This window comes from Abramis brama, assembly GCF_963993115.1.
Source record: "Abramis brama genome assembly, chromosome: 3".
Taxonomy (NCBI): Eukaryota; Metazoa; Chordata; class Actinopteri; order Cypriniformes; family Leuciscidae; genus Abramis; species Abramis brama.
Genome location: NC_139965.1, coordinates 798,417 through 825,371, shown reverse-complemented (window position 1 = coordinate 825,371; position 26,955 = coordinate 798,417). Strand labels below are relative to the sequence as shown.

The following is a 26,955-nucleotide window of genomic DNA, read 5'->3' as shown; positions in this document are numbered from 1 at the left end:
GCGAGAACTCGCGCAGCCGGAAATCACGGAGAGAATCCACCGTAAAATGACGATAAAAATCGCAGAAACGCGCGGACGGCGATCAGTGATGGTGCTTTAATCGCTTTAGCGACGGGTCTGCGCGAATCTAACGAGTTTATCCTTCATATTCCTTGAGTTTGGCCACAGACTGACGGGACCGAGCCGGAGCCGCTGCCGGGCCGATTCTGCGCAGAGATGCCGAGCAAAAAGAAGAAATATAACGCCAGATTCCCTCCGGTGAGACCCGACACACACTCAGCACACACACACACACGAGTTACAAGACATTTAAAAGAGACTTTACGCGTTTAATGAGGAATACGAGGAAAGAAAAACGCTTTCAGCCCGGTTAGCCGCTAGCTCGCTAAACCGACAGTGCTGGTTTTAATCCGCTTTAATCTGGTTTAATGTTACACAGTCGATCAGTTTATGATGTTGGGGGGGGTGTTGGGGCAAATGTACTCAAACCGAGTCTTTCAGCGAGGTTTATTGTAAAGATTTGAGCTTCAGAGAGGTTAGCATGAATGCTAGCTAACCTCCCTCTTTCTCCTCCTGTGTGTGTGTGTGTGTGTTGTGCTCTTGATCCAGTCTGGTGTGTTTATCAGGCTTTAAAAGTATTCTGAAGATCCTAGTTAGTGTGAAAATTATATGTATTCTTAAATCGGATTCAGCTGATCCGGTTTACACTGCGTTCACACTTGAGTCAGTCAGACTGATTTCTGGACGGGTTGTTTTGTGGTGGTTGTTGTTGTTGTTGTTTTGTGATTGTATGACAGATGAAGTCCAACATGTGCTTTTGTTGACATCTGAATGAAGACAGGTTTTATTTGCATCTCATGCATGACTGCTCTCCGGCTTACGGGTTTCACTTCTCATGTGGAGATGAAGCTCAGTCTCCCTGATGTCTGGAGTGTGTGTGTGTGTGTGTGTGTGTTGATGACTGTAGAAGTGCAGGTCTGGAGTGTGTGTGTGTTGACGTGTGTTATTAATGTGTGTGTGTGTGTGTGTGTGTGTTGCAGGCCAGGATTAAGAAGATCATGCAGACGGATGAGGAGATCGGGAAAGTGGCGGCTGCGGTTCCTGTCATCATCTGTATCCTTCCACCGCCGCATCATCAGTGTGTGCTTTAAGACAAGACGCTACATGACACATATACTGTGTGTTTGTTGCACTTATCAGTTCAATAGTTGGAAGGATAAGTGTTTTAAGTGTTTCTTTTGTTGCGTTTGATCTTTTTGCATGGATTTCAAATTCAATATCTTCAAAGATGAGTTTCTTTCTCCACTTCAGTGACACTTACACACACCAAAACTTACAGCTTTATTCACATCTATATTCTGGAGGTTTTTACTGAGGGGTTTGTTCATATATCATTCAACCTGATTTTTATATCATTTCATTCCTAAAAACATGGAGAAAATGTGTTTTTTTCTTCTTCTGAGAAATCCATAAACCGCTCTGTAAAAACCTTAAACTGTCAACAAAATCATACACACATTTTGAACCTTTATCCAATGCTCAGATTTATGTTCTGGAATGTTTGCAAATTAGATTACATTTACTTATTTAATTAGCATATTTAAACAACGTTTCAGAAAAGTTGTAATATAAAACAATTGCCTTAGATTTCAATATATATCAATAAATTAGTTTTTTCTCCACTTCAGTAACTCTGATATACACCAAAACTTACAGTTTTATTCATATCTATATTCTGAAGGTTTTTACTGAGGGGTTTGTCTATATATCATTCATTTTTTAATTATTAATATAGGCTATAAATGGACATTTTTAATGATTTTAGTTTTTTTTATCAAAGTAAATAAAGAAATATTCTATTTAATTTTTGATATTATTACGATTGTTATATAGGACAATTTTAAAAAAGGTTGCTCTTGTGATAATTTTAGGATTTTTATGATAAATAAATTGAAATATTCTATATAATTGTTATCATTAATATTGTTGTTGTTGTTATACATGTATGTATGTGTATATTGATTGTTAAATTATTGTAAACAATGTATTGAAATGATATTGTAATTATTTATTAATAGCCGTTGCTGCTGATATGGCGTTAAATCCTAGATAAAGTAAAATAAATGTCATTCCTAAAACATAATTTTTTTTGTGCAGTGCAGAAATCTGAGCGTTTGATAGTTTGTAAGTGTTCTGACACGAAGCGTTTCCTTGAAGCCCGGTTTGCTTGAGTTTAGTGTGATCATGTGATCTTCTCTGTGAGCGTTTCCTTGACTGCGCTGAGCTCGCGCGCTCGAGCTGTTCCTGGAGTCTCTCCTGACGAAAGCCTGTCACGTCACACAGTCACGCAACGCCAAGACCATGACCACATCACACCTGTACGTCACGCACATCACATGACTGCTGTCTGTAGAGCACGCACTTCATTTGCCAACGCGTGCGTGCGTGTGTGTGTGTGTGTGTGTGCAGAAAGCAGTGCATTGAGCTGGAGCAGCAGTTCGACTTCCTGAAGGATCTGGTGGCGTCGGTGCCGGACATGCAGGGAGAAGGAGACGAGAACCACACGGACACCGCAGACAAGATCCCGCGCAGGTCAGACACACTGTTATGCAAAATAATGATATTTGTGTGTTTCAATCACATATAACATTTTCATGCATTTTACATGGTTTTAACATGAGCAAACTGATACAGTGCTTAAAGCGTTAGTTCCCCAAAAATGTAAACTCTGTCAGTAATTACTCTCCCTCATGTTGCTCCAACCCCGTAAGACCTTCTTCATCTTCAGACACAAATTAAGATATTTTTGATTAAATCTGAGAGCTGGATCACTTCTCCATAGGCTTCTAAGACATTATAACTTGCCGGCCCAGAAAATGCATTAAAGACATCGTTAATATAGTCCAAGTGACTACAGTGGCTCAATCTTAAGTTTATAAAGCGACGAGAATACTTTTTGTGCGCAAAAAAACACAAAAATAACGACTTTATTCCACTATTCATTTCCTTCTCTCTGGGCCTCGAGTGAGTTCACGTAGTGTTTTAGCGCAGTGCGTCAGTGCTGTACGTCACATGTAGGCTCACTATTGGCCGACGCTGGTCATGTGTGTGATGCGTGTGACGTACAACACAGACGCGCTGCGCTAAAACACTACGTGAACTCACTCGAGGCCCAGAGAGAAGGAAATGAGTAGTGGAATAAAGTCGTTATTTTCAGTGGAATAAAGTCATTATGTTCATTTTTGGGGGAACTAACCCTTTAATGTGACACGTATTTGTCAATAATGATTTAAACGGGTCCGATTTTATTATTAATGAATAATTAGCAGACATCATTAATGCAAAAGAAGAATGCTCTGAGAGTGAGTTTAGTGTTTGCGCTGTGAGGATTGACCGTGAAATAGAAGAGAGACACGTTTCTGCTAAACACAAACACATGTTGCACATCTACAGTTCTGTGTTTACTGCATGAACACCGGTGGAGTCTTGTTGCTGCATGCAATAATATCCAGTGGTACTACAAGTAATGCGAGTTATGTAATCGGATTACTTTTTGAAGTGTCGAGTAAAGTAATGCATTACTTTTAAATTTACAACAATATATCTCCGTTACTTGAAACTTTCTTCTCCTGCAAAGTATTCTTCCAAAAACAGAAGTTTTTTTGTTATTAAATAGAAAACAAGCAAGTCAAGGTGAGAAAAATAACGTAACGTATTACTCTTAAAAGTAACTTCACTGACACATATCTGAGGTTTTTTATTAAATTAAGTTTCTTTAAATACGAAATAAACATGTCTGTGTTCACATCTTCTTGCTCAGTGTTTTTGTTTTCCAGTCAAATATCTAAACATTCTTAAATCACTATACATTTACTGGAAGCAAAATTACTGAAGATAGTAGGCCGAAGTCTGGTTAAAAAAATAAAATAAATTGAGTTTATGCTAAAAACAAAAACAAAATAGAATTAAATAAATAAAAAGCGAATAAACTTAATTTTGACGCATATTTGTCAACAATGAATGAACCGGGTCAGATTTCATGGCATAGTTTATTAATAATTATTTTCATGTATTTGATTTTATTTTAATCACCATACTTTCATATTATAATCAGCATAAGTTGTGAAGACGATTAAATGTGTTCAGTAAAAAGTTTCAACATGGTTAAATATGACTAGCTGTGAAAAACAATATGGTAAAACTTTACAGTAAGGTTCATTAGTTAACATTAGTCACTGCATTAACTAACATGAACTAACCCCTTGACGCCTGAATTTATTTACAATTAAATAAAAAAATGTATTATGTGTGTTTCTGGCTCCAAGCTGATGCTAAATTAAGGTGAGATTGTTAATTTGTCTATACCATATAGAATAGATATAAATTTAGGTATGTTGCAAATTAGCGATAACAGGCATTTAGGGTAATTTTTTTTTACAAAATGGTAAAATTAATAAAACACATTTTCCCATCTCAGGTATGTAGATTTTATTCATGGCACAAAGTTGTTAGAACTTATAAACTTTAATTGACAAATTAATGAATCTTGACAACAGCAAGAAACAAAACACTCTCCTACTCCCTAACATTGACAGTAGTTTTTATACATTCCATGTTACACTCTGTCTAACTCTTTCCTTGTTTCTCCAGTGCATACATTATATATTCTTATAGTGTTATATCCTAACATGCTATTTTTTGTAAAAAAAAAAAATGAAAAAATTTTTTTTTGGGGCTGAAACTAAACATCTAAATACAGCATTATTATAGGTAGCCATTATAGCCCAATCCAGCCGTTATGGACGAATGTCGCGAATTTGCTACAAACCGAAATCTACAAAGTACGTAAAAAATATTCGTCACATGAAGTCTATATGAATAACATAGCTATAGAGGCAATCAATAAGCTGGTACATATTTTTATCTTAGCACAACTTAACTCATTTTGGGCAATTTCTCCACATTTGCGTCCTTGATATGCGGATTTTTCAAACCAAAATATTAGCTTCCGTGAACCGGATGTAGTTCCCACTCCGACCACTCCTACGAGAAACCAGTGCGTGCAAAAGGTTCCTAGGTATGTATCGAATGTGCACAAACAGGGGAAAACACACGCTATCTCGCCTGCAGTCTGAATGGAAGGGGTTTGTTGCAAATTCGCGACAGTCGGCGTTAAGGGGCTAATAATGACAATATATTCTTACAGCATTTATTAATCTCTGTTAATGTTCATGTTTGTGTTAGTACACAGTGCATTAACTAATGTAAGCAACTTTAGATTTTAATAATGTGTTATGAAATGTTGAGATTCACATGCGCTGATATTACTAAAGGCTGTGGAGGTTTTGTGTGTGTATTATAACTAATGTTAGCCAGTGGATCCTCATTATACAGTGTTAGAATCTGATGTGTGTGTGTGTGTGTTCTGTCCCTCAGAGGCCGGAAGATCGGCTCCGGCCGGAAGAACGGTGGAGCGGGAGCCAAGGGCAAAGACAAGAAACTCTCAGGCACAGAATCAGAGCAAGAGGTACGCTGTCCCACAATGCACTGCTTCATTACAGCACACAACATCTAGGAGTGTGTCACGTTTTTATCATCTGAAGTGTGTGATGATATAATGCCATTATGAACATCAGGGAAAGTTTATTTGTAAAGCATATTTGAGTTTCGCCTTAAATTCATTTAGGCTTGTTCTTTAATAAATCTTCTCTATAAAAGAAATGGCACTAAGTTTTCTAAGTTTCTAAACTTATTTTTCATTCCTTTTCTGTTCTGAATAGCATTACTTTTTAAAGGATTTGTTGTGACGTGACGGGAACTAAAGCAGTGTTTACAGCGTTTTGTTTTATTTATTTTACATCTGTTTCTGAGTGTCTTAATCAGATGTGATGCGCCTGATGTCCCAGTGCGGGCTTGACCTGGTGTGTGTTATTTCCAGTGCTTATGTTTGACTAGATGTCACTGAATTAACATGTTCAGGGCATGTGACAGAAAAGCCATTAGAAATTCTGAGCATTTATTATTATATATAGTAGAATTATATTCCACGTGTGTGTGTGGTGTGTGTGGTGTGTGTGTGTGTGTGTGTGTGTGTGTGTGCGTGTGTGTGTGTGTGTTCAGGATGATTCCGAGGACAGTGAGACAGAAGGAGACGAGGACGAGGACACGTCTCAGACCAGCACAAACACACAGCCTGGCTCCTTCTACCACAGGTATTATATTCATATTATATCCATATTCATACTTTACAACTGAAGACATTAAACCGTTTGCACAATTTATGCTTGATTCCTAACAATCCGAATAGATGTACTTTGAAAATGAAAAAAAAAATCAAATGCATGCAAATTATTATTATTATTATTAAACAACTACGCCATATTTTATTTGTTTATTACATTATATATTTTTCTAACCATTTTCATACTTTTTAACTGAACAAATTCAAAGACACAATAAGTGAGATTTCTGCATGTCCTAACCCTCCAGCACAGGGCTATAGCTTATATATAGTTAATAGGTTATTGCTCAGTGACATCATCTCCACATTACCCTGTGGAAACACCAAAGACGCTGTTAGTCACTGAAAATGGCCAAACATGAGTAGGGCTGGGTACCGAGTTCGATACTTTTTAGGTACCGACCGAATTGCCTCGATACTATCGAGTATCGAAAAATGACTTCTTGTTAGGTACCAGATTTCGATACCTAAGGGGTTAACTCTTAATTTTAACTCGTCAACGTCAGTGCTCAAACAAATACATATGAAATGCACAACGACACACCTAAAGTCGCTCACGCACATACACGCAAACTCTATACACACAAGACGCGCGGAACTCTCTGCGCACATTCTCATATGAGACGCGAGCACACACACACACACACACACACAATACCCTAAAGATGTGGAAAAGTCGATCAAAAGTGTGGGTACATTTCTCCAGGCTCGATGCCAACAGCGCGCGATGCAGTATTTGCGGTAAAATAATTTCTGCAAACACCGGTACCACGACAGATATGATGAAGACCTTGACACGGAGTAAACATAAGAGCAGGAAGTTGCTCCGTCTTCGACTGGTAAATGAAGAGATGCCTTGATCACTCTGACAGTGTTTGTATTGCAATAATGACCTACTGAATGTACACTGCCGTTCAAACATGTGTTGGTTAGTCAGAATTTTTTTTCAGTAAGGATGCATTAAAGTGATCAAAATCGTGACCTTAAAACATGTGTAATGTTACAAAAGATTTCTGGTTCAAATAAATGCTGTTCTTTTGAAATTTTTATTCATCTAAGAATCATGAAAAAAATATCATAGTTTCCAAAATATTAAGTAGTAAACTGTTTTCATATTTCTGAAGGATCATGTGACACTGAAGTAATGATTTTGAAAATTCAGCTTTGACATCACAGGAATAAATTACATTTTGAAATATATTCAAATAAGATTTTAAATTGTAATACTATTTCACAATGTTACAAGTTTTACTGTATTTTTGATCAAATTCAGCTTTGGTGAGCATGAGCTCTTTATAAAAAAATTTTTTGTACCTTATGTATATGTATAAGGAATATTTTGTTCCTTTGTGCAGAGGCTAAGGAGCATGAGTCAAACTGAAAACATAAAACCAAAGTTTTTCTGAGGTAATGTGTTATGTAATCTTGTTAAAATGGATTTCATAAAATTGGTATCGAAAAAAGTATCGTTCAGGAATCGTTCGGTATTGAAATTTTTTGAACAATACCCAGCCCTAGATGTTCACAGAAGCTGTTCAAACCCTGGTGATGTAGCTCTACCCTGGTGATGTAGCTCTACCCTGGTGATGTAGCTCTACCCTGGTGATGTAGCTCTACCCTGGTGATGTAGCTCAACCCTGGTGATGTAGCTCAACCCTGGTGATGTAGCTCTACCCTGGTGATGTAGCTCAACCCTGGTGATGTAGCTCAACCCTGGTGATGTAGCTCTACCCTGGTGATGTAGCTCTACCCTGGTGATGTAGCTCAACCCTGGTGATGTAGCTCTACCCTGGTGATGTAGCTCTACACTGGTGATGTAGCTCAACCCTGGTGATGTAGCTCTACCCTGGTGATGTAGCTCTACCCTGGTGATGTAGCTCTACACTGGTGATGTAGCTCTACCCTGGTGATGTAGCTCAACCCTGGTGATGTAGCTCAACCCTGGTGATGTAGCTCTACCCTGGTGATGTAGCTCAACCCTGGTGATGTAGCTCAACCCTGGTGATGTAGCTCTACCCTGGTGATGTAGCTCTACCCTGGTGATGTAGCTCAACCCTGGTGATGTAGCTCTACCCTGGTGATGTAGCTCTACACTGGTGATGTAGCTCAACCCTGGTGATGTAGCTCTACCCTGGTGATGTAGCTCTACCCTGGTGATGTAGCTCAACCCTGGTGATGTAGCTCTACCCTGGTGATGTAGCTCTACCCTGGTGATGTAGCTCTACCCTGGTGATGTAGCTCAACCCTGGTGATGTAGCTCTACCCTGGTGATGTAGCTCTACCCTGGTGATGTAGCTCTACCCTGGTGATGTAGCTCTACCCTGGTGATGTAGCTCAACCCTGGTGATGTAGCTCTACCCTGGTGATGTAGCTCTACACTGGTGATGTAGCTCTACCCTGGTGATGTAGCTCTACCCTGGTGATGTAGCTCAACCCTGGTGATGTAGCTCTACCCTGGTCATGTAGCTCTACCTACCCTGGTCATGTAGCTCTACCTACCCTGGTCATGTAGCTCTACCTACCCTGGTCATGTAGCTCTACCTACCCTGGTCATGTAGCCCTACCCACCCTGGTCATGTAGCCCTACCCTGGTCATGTAGCTCTACCCTGGTCATGTAGCTCAACCCTGGTCATGTAGCTCCACCCTGGTCATGTAGCTCCACCCTGGTCATGTAGCTCCACCCTGGTCATGTAGCTCCACCCTGGTCATGTAGCTCCACCCTGGTCATGTAGCTCAACCCTGGTCATGTAGCTCAACCCTGGTGATGTAGCTCAACCCTGGTGATGTAGCTCTACCCTGGTCATGTAGCTCTACCCTGGTCATGTAGCTCTACCCTGGTCATGTAGCTCTACCCTGGTCATGTAGCTCTACCCTGGTCATGTAGCTCAACCCTGGTCATGTAGCTCCACCCTGGTCATGTAGCTCCACCCTGGTCATGTAGCTCCACCCTGGTCATGTAGCTCCACCCTGGTCATGTAGCTCCACCCTGGTCATGTAGCTCAACCCTGGTGATGTAGCTCCACCCTGGTGATGTAGCTCAACCTACCCTGGTGATGTAGCTCTACCCTGGTCATGTAGCTCTACCCTGGTCATGTAGCTCTACCCTGGTCATGTAGCTCTACCCTGGTCATGTAGCTCTACCCTGGTCATGTAGCTCTACCCTGGTCATGTAGCTCAACCCTGGTGATGTAGCTCAACCTACCCTGGTCATGTAGCTCTACCCTGGTCATGTAGCTCTACCCTGGTCATGTAGCTCTACCCTGGTCATGTAGCTCTACCCTGGTCATGTAGCTCTACCCTGGTCATGTAGCTCTACCCTGGTCATGTAGCTCTACCCTGGTCATGTAGCTCAACCCTGGTCATGTAGCTCAACCCTGGTCATGTAGCTCTACCCTGGTCATGTAGCTCTACCCTGGTCATGTAGCTCAACCCTGGTCATGTAGCTCAACCCTGGTCATGTAGCTCAACCCTGGTCATGTAGCTCAACCCTGGTCATGTAGCTCTACCCTGGTGATGTAGCTCCACCCTGGTCATGTAGCTCTACCCTGGTCATGTAGCTCTACCCTGGTCATGTAGCTCAACCCTGGTCATGTAGCTCAACCCTGGTGATGTAGCTCCACCCTGGTCATGTAGCTCTACCCTGGTCATGTAGCTCTACCCTGGTCATGTAGCTCAACCCTGGTCATGTAGCTCAACCCTGGTCATGTAGCTCAACCCTGGTGATGTAGCTCAACCCTGGTCATGTAGCTCAACCCTGGTGATGTAGCTCAACCCTGGTGATGTAGCTCAACCCTGGTGATGTAGCTCCACCCTGGTCATGTAGCTCTACCCTGGTCATGTAGCTCAACCGGACGCAGAGTGATGCTAACGTGACTTTAGCACACTCGCGTGTGTTTTACAGGGATTGTTCTGACCTAGTAAAAGCCCACAGTTGTAATTGGTCAGATAAACTGGATGAGGAGTAATTCAGGCGGTTTCGTTGGAATGAAATAATATAAGGTGAATTTAAGCGATCAAACGTTAGGGAAGGAGGCGGCGGGAACCGGCAAACGTTAAACGTAACTTTAATAGTAAAATAAACACAACGAAAGAAGACGAGGGCATATCTCGCGCTTTATTCCGGTGATCTCCTTCAGGAGTTCCTCCGCGGGACTCCAGACCGCTGTTAGCATTAGCTCTGTTCCCCTGCTTCACACCACAGTAATGCTAATACAACTTTACTACAGGGCTGGGAATCGAATACTTGTCAAAAAATACAAAATTTCGATTCCTTTGTGAGCATTTCAATGTGACTTTAAACCGTTCAAGCGCGAGTTGTTCTTCTATGGTGTTTTTAAACCACAGGCAAACGCTCCTTGTGTAAGTGTTCTTTAGCCTGTTGATTTGTGTTCATGATATTCATCTACAAATAAAAGTTTCACAAGGTTTTTTTTTTTTTTTTAACCTTATTGGAATCGAAATTATGAATCAATAAGCAGAACCGAACTCTGAATCATTAAAGTCCAAGCGATACCCAACCGTACTCATGAACGTGATTTCTGGATTGTGTAGGAGGAGACGACACTCCCATGATCCCTCGCTCGTTCACGCCCTCATCACGCTGCGCCTCTAGTGGCCAAACGTACACACTGTGCCTTTAAGTGTTTTCACAATCTTTTACGCCGACACATTTTGAAAATTATTTTCAGGACCATTTAACCTGTTTGAATCATGTCCATGATTTATATTATTTTTGTGTGTGTTCACACATCAAGTGCCAAAACCTTTAACAAGTTTCGTACCATTCCGATGAAGTAAAACATTATTTTAAAAAAACAAAACGCAAAATTTTTCGCTCAAAAATGACGAAGAGCACCAGAGAATCTCTGGCTTTAAGCATGGTCATACTTTTTAAATAATATTAATACATTTAATTTTCACAGTTTATGCAATTTCACAATCATTTAGAAAATACGATTATTTAAATAAAACAAATAAATGCAGAAATGTTTCATTTATGTATGAATGACATATGCATACATTCAGTTTTATAGTACATTATTTAAGCACATTCATACTTTTTAACTTAAAATTTTCAGTTTAGGCATGTATTTGAAAACATGCCTGTTTAGAGTGTATAACGAGTGTGTGTGTGTGTGTGTGTGCAGTGTGGAGGTCCCACCGGTGCAGTGTGTCCCCGCGGGCTCCCAGCAGGGGGCGCTGTCAGTGTTCTCCCCGCACCCATCTCTGATGAGTGTGTTCCCGCCGGCGCCGGCTCCAGAACCGCAGAGGAACCACATCGAGGACGACGACGAGGACTACGACTCGTAGACACACACACACACACACACACACACACACACATCGCTTCTGGATTAGCTGTTTTAATTTCTTTTAAACTCTTGTTTTATTGTCCAGGAACAGTTATGCTTGTTTTATTGTCGCGGTTTTTCTTTCCTTCTGTCGGTGAGCCCGGAGGATTCAGCCTAGATTTACCCCAGTGTGTTTGTGCACTTTCCTTTTCTTCCTCCTCCTCTTCTTCCCATCATCATCATCATCATCATCATCACTCCGGGACGATCAGGAGGCGTTTATCTCCATCCTTGACTTGTTTTGGAAGGGAATGCAGAGCTAATCGTTCTGTTCTGTTTGCTTTGTCAGTTATTCTGTTTCTGGTTTTGTCCTTTTTAAGCTAGTTTTACTATTAAAGCTTCTTTCCTCCATTGATGACACTGTCGAACCGTCACTGAGACACAACACTCACAAGCCTTTTCTGTTTCCCAGCGTTTTAAAGCTTCACACACACACACACACACACACCGGGACGATGCACATGTGTATAAATGATTTCCCCTTGTTTTACATGTTTTAGACTCTTTTAATGTTTGCTGTGAGAGTCGTTCAGCTTTTAACTTCTCTTGATTTTGTATGAGTGAAATAAACTTTGAGGTTTCAGTAATTGCTCTTTGGATGTGCTTTACTCGTGAGCGACGCTTATCATCTCTGTTCCAGGATCAGAACTGCTCATAGCGGCTCATAACGGCTCATAGCTGCTCCTAACTGCTCATAACGGCTCATAGCTGATCATAACGGCTCATAGCTGCTCATAACGGCTCATAGCGGCTCATAATGGCTCATAGCTGCTCATAGCTGCTCATAACGGCTCATAGCTGCTCATAACGGCTCATAGCTGCTCATAATGGCTCATAGCTGCTCATAACGGCTCATAGCTGCTCATAACGGCTCATAGCTGCTCATAACGGCTCATAGCTGCTCATAACGGCTCATAGCGGCTCATAACGGCTCATAGCGGCTCATAATGGCTCATAGCTGCTCATAGCTGCTCATAACGGCTCATAGCTGCTCATAACGGCTCATAGCTGCTCATAGCTGCTCATAACGGCTCATAACGGCTCATAGCTGCTCATAACGGCTCATAGCTGCTCATAACGGCTCATAGCTGCTCATAGCTGCTCATAACGGCTCATAGCTGCTCATAACGGCTCATAGCTGCTCATAGCGGCTCATAGCTGCTCATAGCTGCTCATAACGGCTCATAGCTGCTCATAACGGCTCATAGCTGCTCAGAACTGCTCATAGCTGCTCATAGCTGCTCATAACGGCTCATAGCTGCTCATAACGGCTCATAGCTGCTCATAGCTGCTCATAACGGCTCATAGCTGCTCATAACGGCTCATAGCTGCTCATAACGGCTCATAGCTGCTCAGAACTGCTCATAGCTGCTCATAGCTGCTCATAACGGCTCATAGCTGCTCATAACGGCTCATAGCTGCTCATAGCTGCTCATAACGGCTCATAACGGCTCATAGCGGCTCATAGCTGCTCATAACTGCTCATAGCTGCTTATAACTGCTCATAACGGCTCATAACGGCTCATAGCTGCTCATAACGGCTCATAGCTGCTCATAGCTGCTCATAACGGCTCATAGCTGCTCATAGCTGCTCATAACTGCTCATAGCTGCTCATAACTGCTCATAACGGCTCATAGCTGCTCATAACTGCTCATAACTGCTCATAGCTGCTCATAGCTGCTCATAACTGCTCATAACTGCTCATTGCTGCTCATAACGGCTCATAACTGCTCATAACGGCTCATAGCTGCTCATAGCGGCTCATAGCTGCTCATAGCTGCTCATAACTGCTCATAGCTGCTCATAACTGCTCATAGCTGCTCATAGCTGCTCATAACGGCTCATAGCTGCTCATAGCGGCTCATAGCTGCTCATAGCTGCTCATAACTGCTCATAGCTGCTCATAACTGCTCATAACGGCTCATAGCTGCTCATAACTGCTCATAACTGCTCATAGCTGCTCATAGCTGCTCATAACTGCTCATAACTGCTCATTGCTGCTCATAACGGCTCATAACTGCTCATAACGGCTCATAACTGCTCATAACGGCTCATAGCTGCTCATAGCGGCTCATAGCTGCTCATAGCTGCTCATAACGGCTCATAGCTGCTCATAGCGGCTCATAGCTGCTCATAGCTGCTCATAACTGCTCATAGCTGCTCATAACTGCTCATAACGGCTCATAGCTGCTCATAACTGCTCATAACTGCTCATAGCTGCTCATAGCTGCTCATAACTGCTCATAACTGCTCATTGCTGCTCATAACGGCTCATAACTGCTCATAACGGCTCATAACTGCTCATAGCGGCTCATAGCTGCTCATAACGGCTCATAGCTTCTCATAACGGCTCATTCCTGGAATAATCACGTGTGTTTCATGAGGAAACGGCACATTTCAGAAGACATATCTGACGCTCATTTACAGAACAGGGACGTGTTGAGGGACGTGTTTGATCATCTATCTCTAATTAAAGCTCTTTTTCATTCTCATAATACAATAGTGATATAAAACACTCAACAACAAAAAAAAGAAGAAAAAAAAAAGTTTTTTATGGAAAGATTATTTTGGAGGAAAATGTGCTTTTAAATGAATATATATATAATTTTAACATTTATTTTCAGTTTTATATGGATCTTTTGAAGAAATGCTGAACTTTCTACCCATCAAAGAATCCTGAAAAATAAAATGCATCAGTTTCCACAAAAGTCTGAACTGATAATAATCATAAATGTTTCTTGAGCATCAAATCCTCATATTAGAGTGATTTCTGAAGGATCATGTGACACTGAAGACTGGAGTAATGATGCTGAACATTCAGCTTTGATCACAGGAATAAATTACACTTTACTATATATTCACATAGAGAACAGATGATTTACACTGGAGTAATATTTCACTGTTTTACAGTATTTTTGGTTAATAAATGAAGCCTTTTCAGAACAAACACTCACTCACAGAACCCACACTTTTGAACTGCTCTATAGACCCTTTTACAGCTGGTAAACATGGTGACGTATTTGTGTGGGCGGGGCTTAGCTGGAGGCAGGAAGATCCCTCTGGCCGCTTCACTAACGCTAGTTTGCCAGTTTGTTAGCTTGTTTTTTTAACAATGACTGAAGAAAATCCGATTTTATCTTAATGTGCAAATGTCCAGGACCGCGATTGTTATTTGCAAAAGTTAATTTTAACGGACGGAACCAGATGGGCTGACCCGTACACGCTCAGTCAATGGACGATCTGACAGGATTAACGTTAACGCTCCGGTTGAGCCTGACCTCTACACCGACCCGATAGAGAAACTGAGGGCATATATATATATATATTTAGATGCCTATAACTATGTGCTGAATGGTCATGTAAAGACTTGTGTGTACGATCCGCAGTTCTGCCTCCAGCGCCAAGAAGACGACAGTGTAAAGAGTGACATATTACGGTGCAATTTTAAAGATGTGGATATTTTCTAGAAATAAAAATTCCAGATACAGCATACTCATGTTTCATCGATTCTTGCACCCAACAACACAACAAGATGACATTTAATAATAAAATAATAATTTAAGCTCCTTATTATGTAGCCGAATCTGTGCTGGTTTGTATTGGCCGCCTCCAGCGCGCCGTGACGTAACTGTGGTCTATATGGATTTACATTAATATATTTAGGCTTATACATATATATTTGGATTTGAATCTATATTCACAACTTTATTTATTTCCTGTTTGACCCTCACTGTGTGTGTGTGTGTGTGTGTGTGTGTGTGTGTTATATATAGTTTTTTATTTCTTATATGGTTTTGTTGTAACTTCATAATAACCCTGACCTCAATATTAAGTATGAATATATTGTGGGCATCACACAGTGTTACTGAACTCCACCGTGACCTTTGACCCCATGAGTCTTCACTGGTGTGTGTGTGTGAGTGAGAGTTGCTCTCGAATACGCCAGACTCTGTTCATCTGAGAGATGATTATATGATTATTGATTATTGTGGAGTTCTGAGAGCAGAATGTCTCACACACTCACTCTCTCTCACACACACACACAGACACACACACACACACACACACACACACACACACACACACACACCGAGAGATATGAAGAAAACATGAAATTATAAATAAAAATAAAAATAAAAACTAAATTATACAAAAATGATTTGTGTGTGTGTGTGTGTGTGTGTGTGTGTGTGTGTGTGCGTGAGTGTGTGTGTGTGTGTCCTAGCAGCCAAAAGCTCAGTTGTGACCAACACACTATATAAACAACTGCATCCTTCCTGCAGAAATGATGACTCAGGCCTCAGTGTGTGTGTGTGAGTGTGAGTGTGTGTGTGTGTGTGAGTGTGTGTGTGTGTGTGTGAGTGTGTGTGTGAGAGTGTGTATGAGAGTGAGTGTGAGTGTGTGAGTTTGTGTGTGTGTGTGTGTGTGTGTGTGTGTGTGTGTGTGTGTGAGCGTGAGTGTGTATGAGAGTGAGTGTGTGAGTGTGAGTGTGTATGAGAGTGAGTGTGTGAGTGTGTATGAGAGTGAGTGTGTATGAGAGTGAGTGTGTGAGCGTGAGTGTGTATGAGAGTGAGTGTGTGAGCGTGAGTGTGTGTGTGAGTGAATAAATCAGGCGATATGATAAACATGTGTGTGTGGAGAGTCTTTAACGCGTATAGAAACACTAACGGTTGTTCAACACATGAACTCTTTCTTCACTGAGGAAGAAGAGCTGTGAAGAGTTAAACTGCCTTTATGTTCAGGAGTGACTTTATATAAAGCTCAATTTCTGTTCTGAGTATTTTCAGTGCGTTAAAATATATCAGACGACCTTTCACCTGTAACTGTGTTACACACACACACACACACACACTCCTCGTTTACTGTACCCATCGTGTCGAGTGTCATTCAGCACATCTGGACTGATCCTGATCCTGATCCTGATGATGATGATGATGTTTGTAACTTCAGCCCTGTAAAAAAAAGTAAAAAAATAAAATAAATAAAAGATCTGCTCAGGTGGGGCATGTTGTCACACTGTATGGGATAATCTGTTCTAATGAAAACAATGTACTGTACAAAGTAAAATTAAAAAAAAGCTTTTTCCAAAAGCCTCTCTCTCCCTCTCTCTCTCTCTCTCTCTCTCTCACACACACATACTCTCCCTCTCTCTCTCTCTCTCTCTCACACACACACACACACACACACACACACACACACACACACACTCTCTCTCTCTCTCTCTCTCTCTCTCTCACACACACACACACACACTCACTCTCTCTCTCTCTCTCTCTCTCTCTCTCTCTCTCTCTCTCTCTCTCTCACACACACACACACACACTCACTCTCTCTCTCTCTCTCTCTCTCTCTCTCTCTCTCTCTCTCTCTCTCTCTCACACACACACACACACACACTCTCTCTCTCTCTCTCTCTCTCTCTCTCTCTCTCTCTCTCTCTCTCTCTCACACACACACACACACACACACACAGTGGCCAGGAGAGGGAGGAGGAGAGTCAGTCAACTGACAGTGTTCCTGTCCCACACCCTCACCGGCCACACGGGAAGAGTTCACGGCAAACGGGCTCATCAACACACCGAGTTCGCGTGCGTTTCTGAAACACCACGCCTGAAGAAGACGCTCGACGTGGAGCCGCTGAAGTGACGCGACGCGACGCCATTAACCAGCGCGTCGCGATCAGCTGAGCGTCTCTTCCTGATACCGAACCCGAGCGAAGTTAAAGTTAAAGGAGCTCCAGCAGAACTTCAGAAACAGACCCATAATGACGGTCCGGACGGGGGAACCGACGACGCGCGCGCGAGAGAGCGTTTAAGAGCGCGTTTCTGCGCGTTTGGCCGCGAGTTGAATTCGCTTTTCCTGCTATTCTTCTTCTTCTTCTGAGCGTTTCCTGCTCGGGCAAAACCACCGAGCTAAAAATACTGACCCTCAATGGACCGCTAAACACAGACTCGAACTCTAATGCATCTCTCGCGAGTTTGTCCTCTTGTTTGGGAGATTCAGAAGGACTTAAGAGGGTAAGTCAGTAAATCCATGTTTTCATTCTCCACAGAACTACATGATATTTATACATGGTGTTTTTTACAGTATGCAGGTCAGAACGCTCCAAAAGTGACTTTCTGTCACTGATCTGGACCTGGATCGATGTCTAATTAAACTCCTAAAGTGACTGATCTGGATCCTGAACGTCAGTTTTCTTCATCCCTGGTCCATTTTTTGCTCCTACATTGGGATTGATGTCTAATGGAGACTATTCCACTCCTAAAGTGACTCTTTGTCTCTGATCCGGACCCGGTTTCTTCATCCCGGGTCCATTTTTTGCTCCTACATTGGGATTGATGTCTAATGGAGACTAATCCACGGATCACCCGGACGTACAGAGATCTGAGGGCGAGAGGAGATCTCACTTCATCCGATTCCGATTTATAAAACTCAATGGAGCCGCTGAAGAACATTTTCTCCCGGAGCCCGTTGTCCACCTGGAAGAGCCTGGATCAGACTCAGAAGGGGAGCTTCACCAATCCGGTTTGGACCGCGTTGTTCGACTACGAGGCCTCAGGGAACGACGAACTCACCTTGAGGAAAGGAGACCTCGTGGAGGTCTTGTCTCTGGATTCGGAGATCTCCGGGGATGAGGGATGGTGGGCGGGAAAGGTCAACAACAAAGTGGGAATCTTTCCGTCCAACTACGTCTCGTTTAAACCGAGCGGATACGGAAAGCTCCCGGGTTCTGGTGTCGTCCAAGGCTTGGGCCCGGCCGTGGTCCCCGAACTCGAGCCGGAGCCGGTGGACTTCTCCGAGCTGAGTCTTGAAGAGGTCATTGGAGTCGGTGGCTTCGGGAAGGTCTATCGGGGAACATGGAAAGGGGAGCTGGTCGCAGTGAAAGCGGCCCGGCAGGACCCGGACGAGGACATCAGCGTCACGGCCCAGAACGTGCAGAACGAGGCCCGGCTCTTCTCCATGCTGAGGCACCCGAACATCATCGCGCTCAAGGGCGTGTGCCTGCAGGAGCCCAACCTGTGCCTGATCATGGAGTACGCCTCGGGGGGGCCCCTGAGCCGGGCCCTGGCCGCATCCCGGATCCCGCCGCAGGTGCTGGTGAACTGGGCCGTGCAGATCGCCCAGGGCATGCTCTACCTGCACAGCGGCGCCATCGTGCCCGTCATACACCGCGACCTCAAGTCCAACAACAGTAAGTGCTCGTCCTCACGCCAAGGCCTCTTCTGTAGAGGGCTCTCACCAAACACTCTTATATCTTCTGGCAAAATGTGTTCAACGTTTCTCACACTATCCCAGTTTATTCGCTGTAGTTTAGAAAATGTGTGTGTGTGTGTGTTTTCCAGCAGTTGATTTGAATGAATTCATGACTATATCAAAGCGATTCACATTTTAATGAGCTGATCGGAAGCAGTTTCTCCTCCATTTTACTAAACTTTTATTTTCATCAAAACCTGTATTATTTGAACTAAAGTCATTTAAATCTCATCATTTTAGTTTAGTATGTTACCATAGAAATCATTTATTTATTCAGTCAAACCTAAATGTATTCAGACTCCTTCAACATTTCTCACATTATCAGTTTATTCACTATAGTTTAGAGAATGGTAATGAAATATGAGCAGAACTCAGCTGATATTTGACTGGTTTTGTCCGTCCTTCTGTTAGACTGTCTCACACATGAATTATGTTGAATATCTGTCAGCTGTTAAATTTAACTACACAATTAGATAATACCAGTTTAGCTCAACCAATCACCAAGCAATGCTTCATTGTGTTCAGTCTGTGTGTAAAAAGAGCATTAGCAATTAAAGAAAACACACTTCAGCAAAACATGATCAGCTCAAAGTGTCCGAATCATTTTTGGCCCCAGATGTCACTGGTAGTCACTGTATGAAGAATATTTGGGTATGATATGTCACAGTTTACTGTATTTTGCTCTCCTCACTCACAGAAATGAACTATAGTGTCCTGCACACACTAGTGAAACACGATGATATCTGGTGTGTGAATGTTTGCCTGCCGCCGAGTCGAGTCCTGTGTGGTCCGAGCGCATCAGTTTCCTTCATAATACCGTTCATGAGGAGCCCCTAAAGGGACATGGAAAATCATGTTTCAGTGCTTCTGCATTCACTCATCAACAGTAGTGCATTCCTCTGAGAAATAGGGATATATTATCGTTTGATATACCAGTTGAAGATTCTCCTCACGATGAGAATTAGTCTTCCCGAGAGTATGAACAGAATCTGTGTTTACGTTTCAAACTTGAAACTGATTTGAATTATTATTGTGTGATTGTTTTTCAGTACAGCTGCACTAGAAGCGTATACATATATGCAACTTGTCCATTTCTGCAAGGGCTGGTATTTGGATTTTTACTGTTTTTTATTTATTATTGTATGTAATTGGTATATTATAGGAGCCTATCTGATGATGCTTCACTTTAGATCAGTGTTTGTGTTTCTCTCCAGAATGCATGCATCACTTGCAGCCAAAAACAGTGGAGAATGGTACTATATTTACATAGTCATTGATATTGTTATGACAATGAATACTAGAAAATATTGTGATAAAGTTTTAAGTCCATATCGCCCATCCCTACTTTGCATTTACATGCAAAACAATTGTGTGTCACAAAGGCATTGAAACGCAGTTTTCCCTTCCATATCCTATTATTTCCATCACAAAATATTTAGCGAGGGAATGCAAAAGCATTGAAATATAATCTCATATTAGTTCAAAAAAGTTTCTCGGGGAACATTTGCATTTCCTGCAAAAGCGCTGGGATATAGTCGTACCCGGTCCCACCTCAGAGGTCTTGAGTTTCTCGGAGGAACGCAACACTTTTGCAAAAGAAAGCATTAAAACTCCCATCTCATTTCCCTTTACATTTCTGTTAGAATGAATCTCAAATATGGTCCATTCCTGGATTCAGCGGCGGGTGTTGTTGTGTTGTGGGATTATTATCAGGCCCACATGGAATCTCTGCCCGCAGAACTCGGGAAAAGCTCCTCAGTTTCCTCAGAATCGCAACATCATTCACAGACTTCTACATCTTCTACTCAGTGCATGTGCGTTTGGTTTGCTTTTGTGTTTAGCTTGATTGTGCATTCATCTAGGAGCAACACTGTAGTCATTTCAACTCTATTTAAATCCAAGAATTCCAATGATTCCGTCTGGGCCTAGATAGTATTTATTTGGGTTGTTTGGTTGAGCTCCAGGACTCTGAGAGAATTGCCCGTTTCGGGGGGAAGAGGATATTCCCATGGCATGTATCACACACTTGTGAAGGGAATGTTGTTGGTCTGGATATCAAATGACACACACACACACACACACACACACATGCGCACACGCACTTTGCCAACTCGATAAGAAGACCTCACACGGGTCAAGGATCATATTAGGACGCAGACATGTAGTGCTGAGCTGGACTTTGTGTTTGTTTTTCATTATTATATTGTACCATGTTTATTTCTCATGTGTGAACCGATGAAATCGACAGATACTGTGTAACACAGTCCCTTAAAACAGCTTTGAAAATGTAAAAGTAAAATCTGATTTACATTAGTAAATGTATTATTCTTAAACTTAACTTGTCTGATGATCAGAATGATCTATTTAGATATTAGATGGCATGTTAAGCTAACCTGAAGAGTCAAACATTTACCATGGTAAAATAAGTGGCTTATGCTTTTATAAAACAGTCAACACTGTTGCACTGGTGTGTGTTAATCAGCAATTTGCCAAGACTTTGCTCAGTGCATTTTAAAAACGAGTATTTGTAAGTCTTCCTTCCTCAGTTATTCTTTCTGTTTTCCCTCTCTCTTACTCGTCTGTTTCGTTATTGTCCTCCCACGTATATCCCATGATCCTCCACTTCCCTACAGAGTCAGGCGAGAGCGTGTCCATTGGGCTGGAAACCACCTCAGTTGCGTAAAACAAACTTTTTAATGCCGGCTCGCCGCACAATTCCCTCGCTGTGGTTCGCGATCTTATCTGTCTCTCTCCCTGTCTCTCTCTCTCTGCCTGTTGTTTTTTAATTCTTTCCGATCTCTTTGTCCCAGACCTGCCCTGACTTGTCTCTCGAGCTCCGTCGTTCCAGATCGCAGCATCCTGTGTTTTTCTTTCTTCTTTCGTCTGTTTCTCTTTTTTCCCCCAGCTAACTTCATTTTTTGCTTCCTACTCATTTTCTAAAGACAGCCTCCCTCTGTTCCTGTGCTGAGGGTTCAGGGCACTGCCATGCCTGGAGTTTCCTCAGCATTTAATCAGTAGTTTAGTGTCAAGAGTTACACTATTGCAGCAGAATTCTTAAGTAAAGAGTTTCTTGGGTTAATCAGAGGTTTAATGAGAAGAGATTCACTATTTCACCTCTAGATTCATGTGAAGTATTTCTGTGTTCAGTAGTTTAATGTGAAGAGTTTCTGCGTTCAGTAGTTTAATGTGAAGAGATTCTGCGTTCAGTAGTTTAATGTGAAGAGATTCTGCGTTCAGTAGTTTAATGTGAAGAGATTCTGCGTTCAGTAGTTTAATGTGAAGAGTTTCTGCGTTCAGTAGTTTAATGTGAAGAGATTCTGCGTTCAGTAGTTTAATGTGAAGAGTTTCTGCGTTCAGTAGTTTAATGTGAAGAGTTTCTGCGTTCAGTAGTTTAATGTGAAGAGTTTCTGCGTTCAGTAGTTTAATGTGAAGAGTTTCTGCGTTCAGTAGTTTAATGTGAAGAGTTTCTGCGTTCAGTAGTTTAATGTGAAGAGATTCTGCGTTCAGTAGTTTAATGTGAAGAGTTTCTGCGTTCAGTAGTTTAATGTGAAGAGTTTCTGCGTTCAGTAGTTTAATGTGAAGAGATTCTGCGTTCAGTAGTTTAATGTGAAGAGTTTCTGCGTTCAGTAGTTTAATGTGAAGAGTTTCTGCGTTCAGTAGTTTAATGTGAAGAGTTTCTGCGTTCAGTAGTTTAATGTGAAGAGTTTCTGCGTTCAGTAGTTTAATGTGAAGAGTTTCTGCGTTCAGTAGTTTAATGTGAAGAGTTTCTGCGTTCAGTAGTTTAATGTGAAGAGATTCTGCGTTCAGTAGTTTAATGTGAAGAGATTCTGCGTTCAGTAGTTTAATGTGAAGAGTTTCTGCGTTCAGTAGTTTAATGTGAAGAGTTTCTGCGTTCAGTAGTTTAATGTGAAGAGTTTCTGCGTTCAGTAGTTTAATGTGAAGAGTTTCTGTAGAAGAAGTTGTTTGTATTGGCCTGTAATTGTCCATGTTTAGATGTTCAAGGCCTGTTTTTTTAAGAATGGGGCTCACAGCAGCCATTTTTAATTCTGCTGGGACAATGGCGGAAGCCAAACTACAGTTTATCAAATGTGTTATGAAGGATATGCAACCTCGAGGACACACATCTTCAGCAGAACAGCAGGTGTAGGATCAAGCCGGAGGATGTGGAGTTAGACTTAGCAGGAGTAGCCAGAGTAAGCGCAGACAGAGAGTTGAGTGGGCTGAATCAGATAACATCAAATGAACATTTGAGTCACTTGTATGAGGGGTGTCTCTAGTGATGGATTCAGTGATTGACTTCAGTTTGTCTGAAAAGAATTATGAAAAGCTATTCACAAGCACCCCAGAGGCCGAAATAACATGTTGTGGTGGATTAGTGAGTTTGTTACCCATAGCAAAGAGTGATTTGGGTCTGCACGTGGGATTCCTCATGGTAGAGGAGAAATGAGAGGGTCTTGCAGCGTTGAGGGCTGTACGGTAGTTGAGCGAATGTTCTTTAAAGGCCAGAGCACAATGAGTCCAGTTTCCCTGTATAGTCTTTCTAGGCGGCGACCCTCAGTGCTCATCGTTCGTAGTTCAGGAGTGAAGCAGGGTGAGGCACGAGTAGAGGGATCCAGTCCAGATTTAACAGGAGCACGCCTCTCAAGTATTTGAGAAAAAGCATTATTGTAAATACAGCAGATTTCTGACGGACAGTTAGATAGTAGACATTCTGACAAGGCTGAAGCTCTTATTGAAACAGAGAAAGACGATGGATTCACAGAACTGATTTTACGATAGGTGAGCATTTTCTTCAGTGGTGATATAGATATTGGAAAACTAAAACTGAAGTTTATGAGTTTGTGATAAGAGAAAGCAAAATCAGAGCCACTAACAAGACTATTATATAAGCCAGATGTACATATGAGATGCAGTATATGACCCCTGGAGTGAGTAGCAGAAGATGCATGTTGAGTTGAAACAGTCCAGCACAGACATCAATTCTTTGCATTGATGCATTGTTTTCATATTAAAATCACCAAGCAAAATAACAGATGAATGACTACCACAGACAAGAGTGAGTAACGCACTAATCTCAGGTCCAGCGACGTTTGGCCAGTCATTTTCAGCGCTAGGTTTTCAAATGCTGCAACGTCATGAAACTCGATCTTGGATATTTTAATAGTCTCACGGCAAACTACAGCCAGCCCTCCACCTCTACGCAGTTGAGAGAAATAGATGTACCCAGGTGGTGTTAAAAGGTTCAAGTTGAAAAGGTCATTAGGCACCTGCCAGGTTTCTGTCAAACGTAGCATGTCCAGGTTTGTGTCAATGATTATGTCATTCAACACTGATGCTTTATGGGTTAAAGAGCGACTGTTCAACAGAGACTGTTCGTCTGCAGGTTCCGAGGTCGGGATCAAAACACAGTGATCTTAGATTTCCAAAGTTGATAAGTCGATCTTCCTGCTGTGTTTTACCCGAAGCACGGGTGTTGGTACAGACGACCGGAATGTTATTTGAAGACGAGCAGTGATAAATGCGAAGTGTCTTCCGCGAACGGTGTATGTAGCGAGGTCGGCATAAAACTCCAAGTTGTTCACACCATTTATAAGTGTCCGGAGCCGAGCGGAAAGATCCTTTTAACATTTACCATTTTTTCAACATTTTTATGCATTTGGCAGACATTTTTATCCAAAGCGACTTACATTGCATTTCAAGGTACACTAGGGGTGTGCGATATGACAATGGACGATTAAAATGTCTCCACGATCTGCTTTTGAAGACATATCGTAGAATCGTGCATTATATCTGTTCTGGCGCCTCTGTCCCACCATACTGAACAACACGACGTATATTCACATCAAATGTTAACGCAGCGTAACGGGACACTGCAGTTCACAAAAGTTCACAATTTGCATGTGCTTTAATGCCTTGTCGGTTAAACGTGTAATTCGCGTGCTGATGCGCTGTTCTAACGCGTGCGTTTCTCAGCGCGTACATGTGAAGCTCACAGGCACTAAAAGCCTGTCTACCAGCGCCTGATACTGGACTAAGTTATCTTTCGAGTCTTATTTCGCTTGTACTGTTAAATACACACAAGGTTAACATAAACAAAGTCGGTTATGTCTAAACTGAAAGCAAACTTGAGAAAATTGAGAGAAAATCTGCTTGTCAAATGCGTGTATAATAGACGCGTCGCGCGCAGCTCTTAAAGAGACAGTAGCAATAGTAAACACGCTGCCGCTTGTCCTTAAAGGGATAGTTCACCCAAAAAAAAAATATCTCATCATTTACACACTCTAATGTTGTTCCAAACCTGTATTAATTTCCTTCTAATATTAATATTTTGAAGAATGTGGCTATCCAAACAGTAGCTGGTCCCCATTGACTTCCATAGGAGAAACATATACTATGGTAGTCACTGGGGTACATCAACTGTTTGGTTACCCACATTCTTCCAAATAACTTTTATTTTCAACAGAAGAAAGAAACTTATTCGAGTTTAAAACAACTTGAGAGAGTAAATTATGATAATTTTATTTTTTAGGAGAACTATCCCTTTAATGCTAATAAAACAACACAATGCAAAGAGAAAATCACTCACTGCTATTGACTGATAACTTTAATAGTAGCTTTAATAAGTATCAATGTATAATTTATACAGTGAAGTCTTTTTTGTTTTTTCATATTTGTTCATTTAATTGCTTTCTTCAATGCTACTGTTAAATACACCTCCTGTAGCTGAAAGCATAAAGCACTGTTTAGCCTATTTAATTTGTATATTAAGTTGTGTGTGTAATGTGTATCTTTGATCTTAATATTTAATAACAAAGAAAATAATGACAAATATTTTTGTCTTCGCCCCTGTCTGCCATTTTTTTATTTTTGTTACCTAAGGCTTCATTTGTTTTTAAAATATGGACATTAGTTTGGCTGTAATGCTCAGTCACAAAATAGTAAAACCAACATAAAAAGAATCGTGATAAAATCGTGAATCGTGATTTTCCTGAAAAAAAATCGTGAAATGATATTTTTGCCATATCGCCCACCCCTAAGATACACATTTACATTCTTATCAGCTCTTGCTTTTCCTGGGAACTGAACCCATGACCGTGGCGTTGCAAGCAGAACTACAGGAAAGCTTTTAATGTTCTGAGCTGAGCTTGTAAAGCCATCTCGGGAAAAGTAATTTGATTAACAGCACAAAAAGACCAAAAAACAAAACCTGCAAGTGGATATGCAATAACATGACCAGTGATGACCGATGTGTCCCACACAACATTTTATCGGTTTGACTACGTTAGATAATGTGAAGAGTTTCTGTGTTCTTCTTAAGATTATTCTTTAAGCTTTAGTTTACTGATTAAATGAACTCCTCACATTAAACTAGTGCTGAAAAATCTTTCCTTTGTTCTTTGTTGTCTGTCAGTCTTTCTGTTCTGCGGTCTATTTTTGTCAAATCATGACTCCATACACAGTGAAATCTCATTGGTCAAAAGCTCCCTTTTGAAAAGCTGAATGAATGCTAAGCATCAAATCTGATTGGATGTGAATGTACACTTTTATTGAGGACAGAACAATTACTTCATGCTAGAAACTTGTCATGTCACATCTTGATGGGAAGCGTCATGGTATCGGGCGGGTTGTTGTCATCTGGTCATTTGTCATTGTGATATTTGTCCTTCTAGGGAGTTTCATTCATTCATTCAGACGTTTAGAAAGCAACAGATAGTTTAGCATGTAAACACGGCTCAGCTCGTCTGCAGTCCAGAGTGAGTTTCCCAGCATAAGGACAACACACACCACTTTACAGGAACTGCAGAGGAAGTGTCTGTAATGATGGCGACACAGAGTCACACACACACACACACTAACCCGACCCCTAAACCTGCGCAACACACACACACACACACACGTTTTGTTGAAGTTTAGTTCTCCACTTGTTTTTACGTTTCACACATGTTTGTCAATTAATCATGTTTAGGTTCTTCAGTATTTTGTTCAGAATATGTTCATTTATGCACGTTTTGCTTTAATCTCTTCTTTATGTATCATCTCTGATCTGCTAAACAAAGGGCTTTTGAATCTGTAAGCTTTAGTTCTGTTGCAAACCTTAGTGTTCGTC

The 26,955-nt window shown here is 41.5% G+C and overlaps 2 protein-coding genes across 3 annotated transcripts in view; both read left to right on the top strand.

Annotated features, from left to right (window-relative positions):
- Window positions 1-116: 116 nt before the first annotated feature.
- drap1 (DR1-associated protein 1 (negative cofactor 2 alpha)) lies at window positions 117-12,180 on the top strand. Its single transcript, XM_084110158.1, has 7 exons — window positions 117-258; window positions 1,041-1,113; window positions 2,285-2,378; window positions 2,470-2,592; window positions 5,437-5,527; window positions 6,121-6,212; window positions 11,390-12,180. Exons 1-7 carry the CDS (start codon window positions 217-219, stop codon window positions 11,550-11,552), a joined length of 678 nt encoding a protein of 225 aa, XP_083966284.1. The 5' UTR covers window positions 117-216; the 3' UTR covers window positions 11,553-12,180.
- Window positions 12,181-17,065: 4,885 nt separating this feature from the next.
- The window catches only part of LOC311080253 (mitogen-activated protein kinase kinase kinase 11), a 43,626-nt gene continuing 33,736 nt past the window's right edge, over window positions 17,066-26,955 (top strand). For both annotated transcript variants that reach the window (XR_014605546.1, XM_084110066.1), the window contains exons 1-2: window positions 17,066-17,611; window positions 17,682-18,786. Coding sequence is in view for 1 of the 2 variants with exons in the window: in XM_084110066.1 (XP_083966192.1) it covers window positions 18,030-18,786 (757 nt within the window). In the remaining variant the exon portion in view is untranslated. The remainder of the gene's footprint in view (window positions 17,612-17,681; window positions 18,787-26,955) is intronic.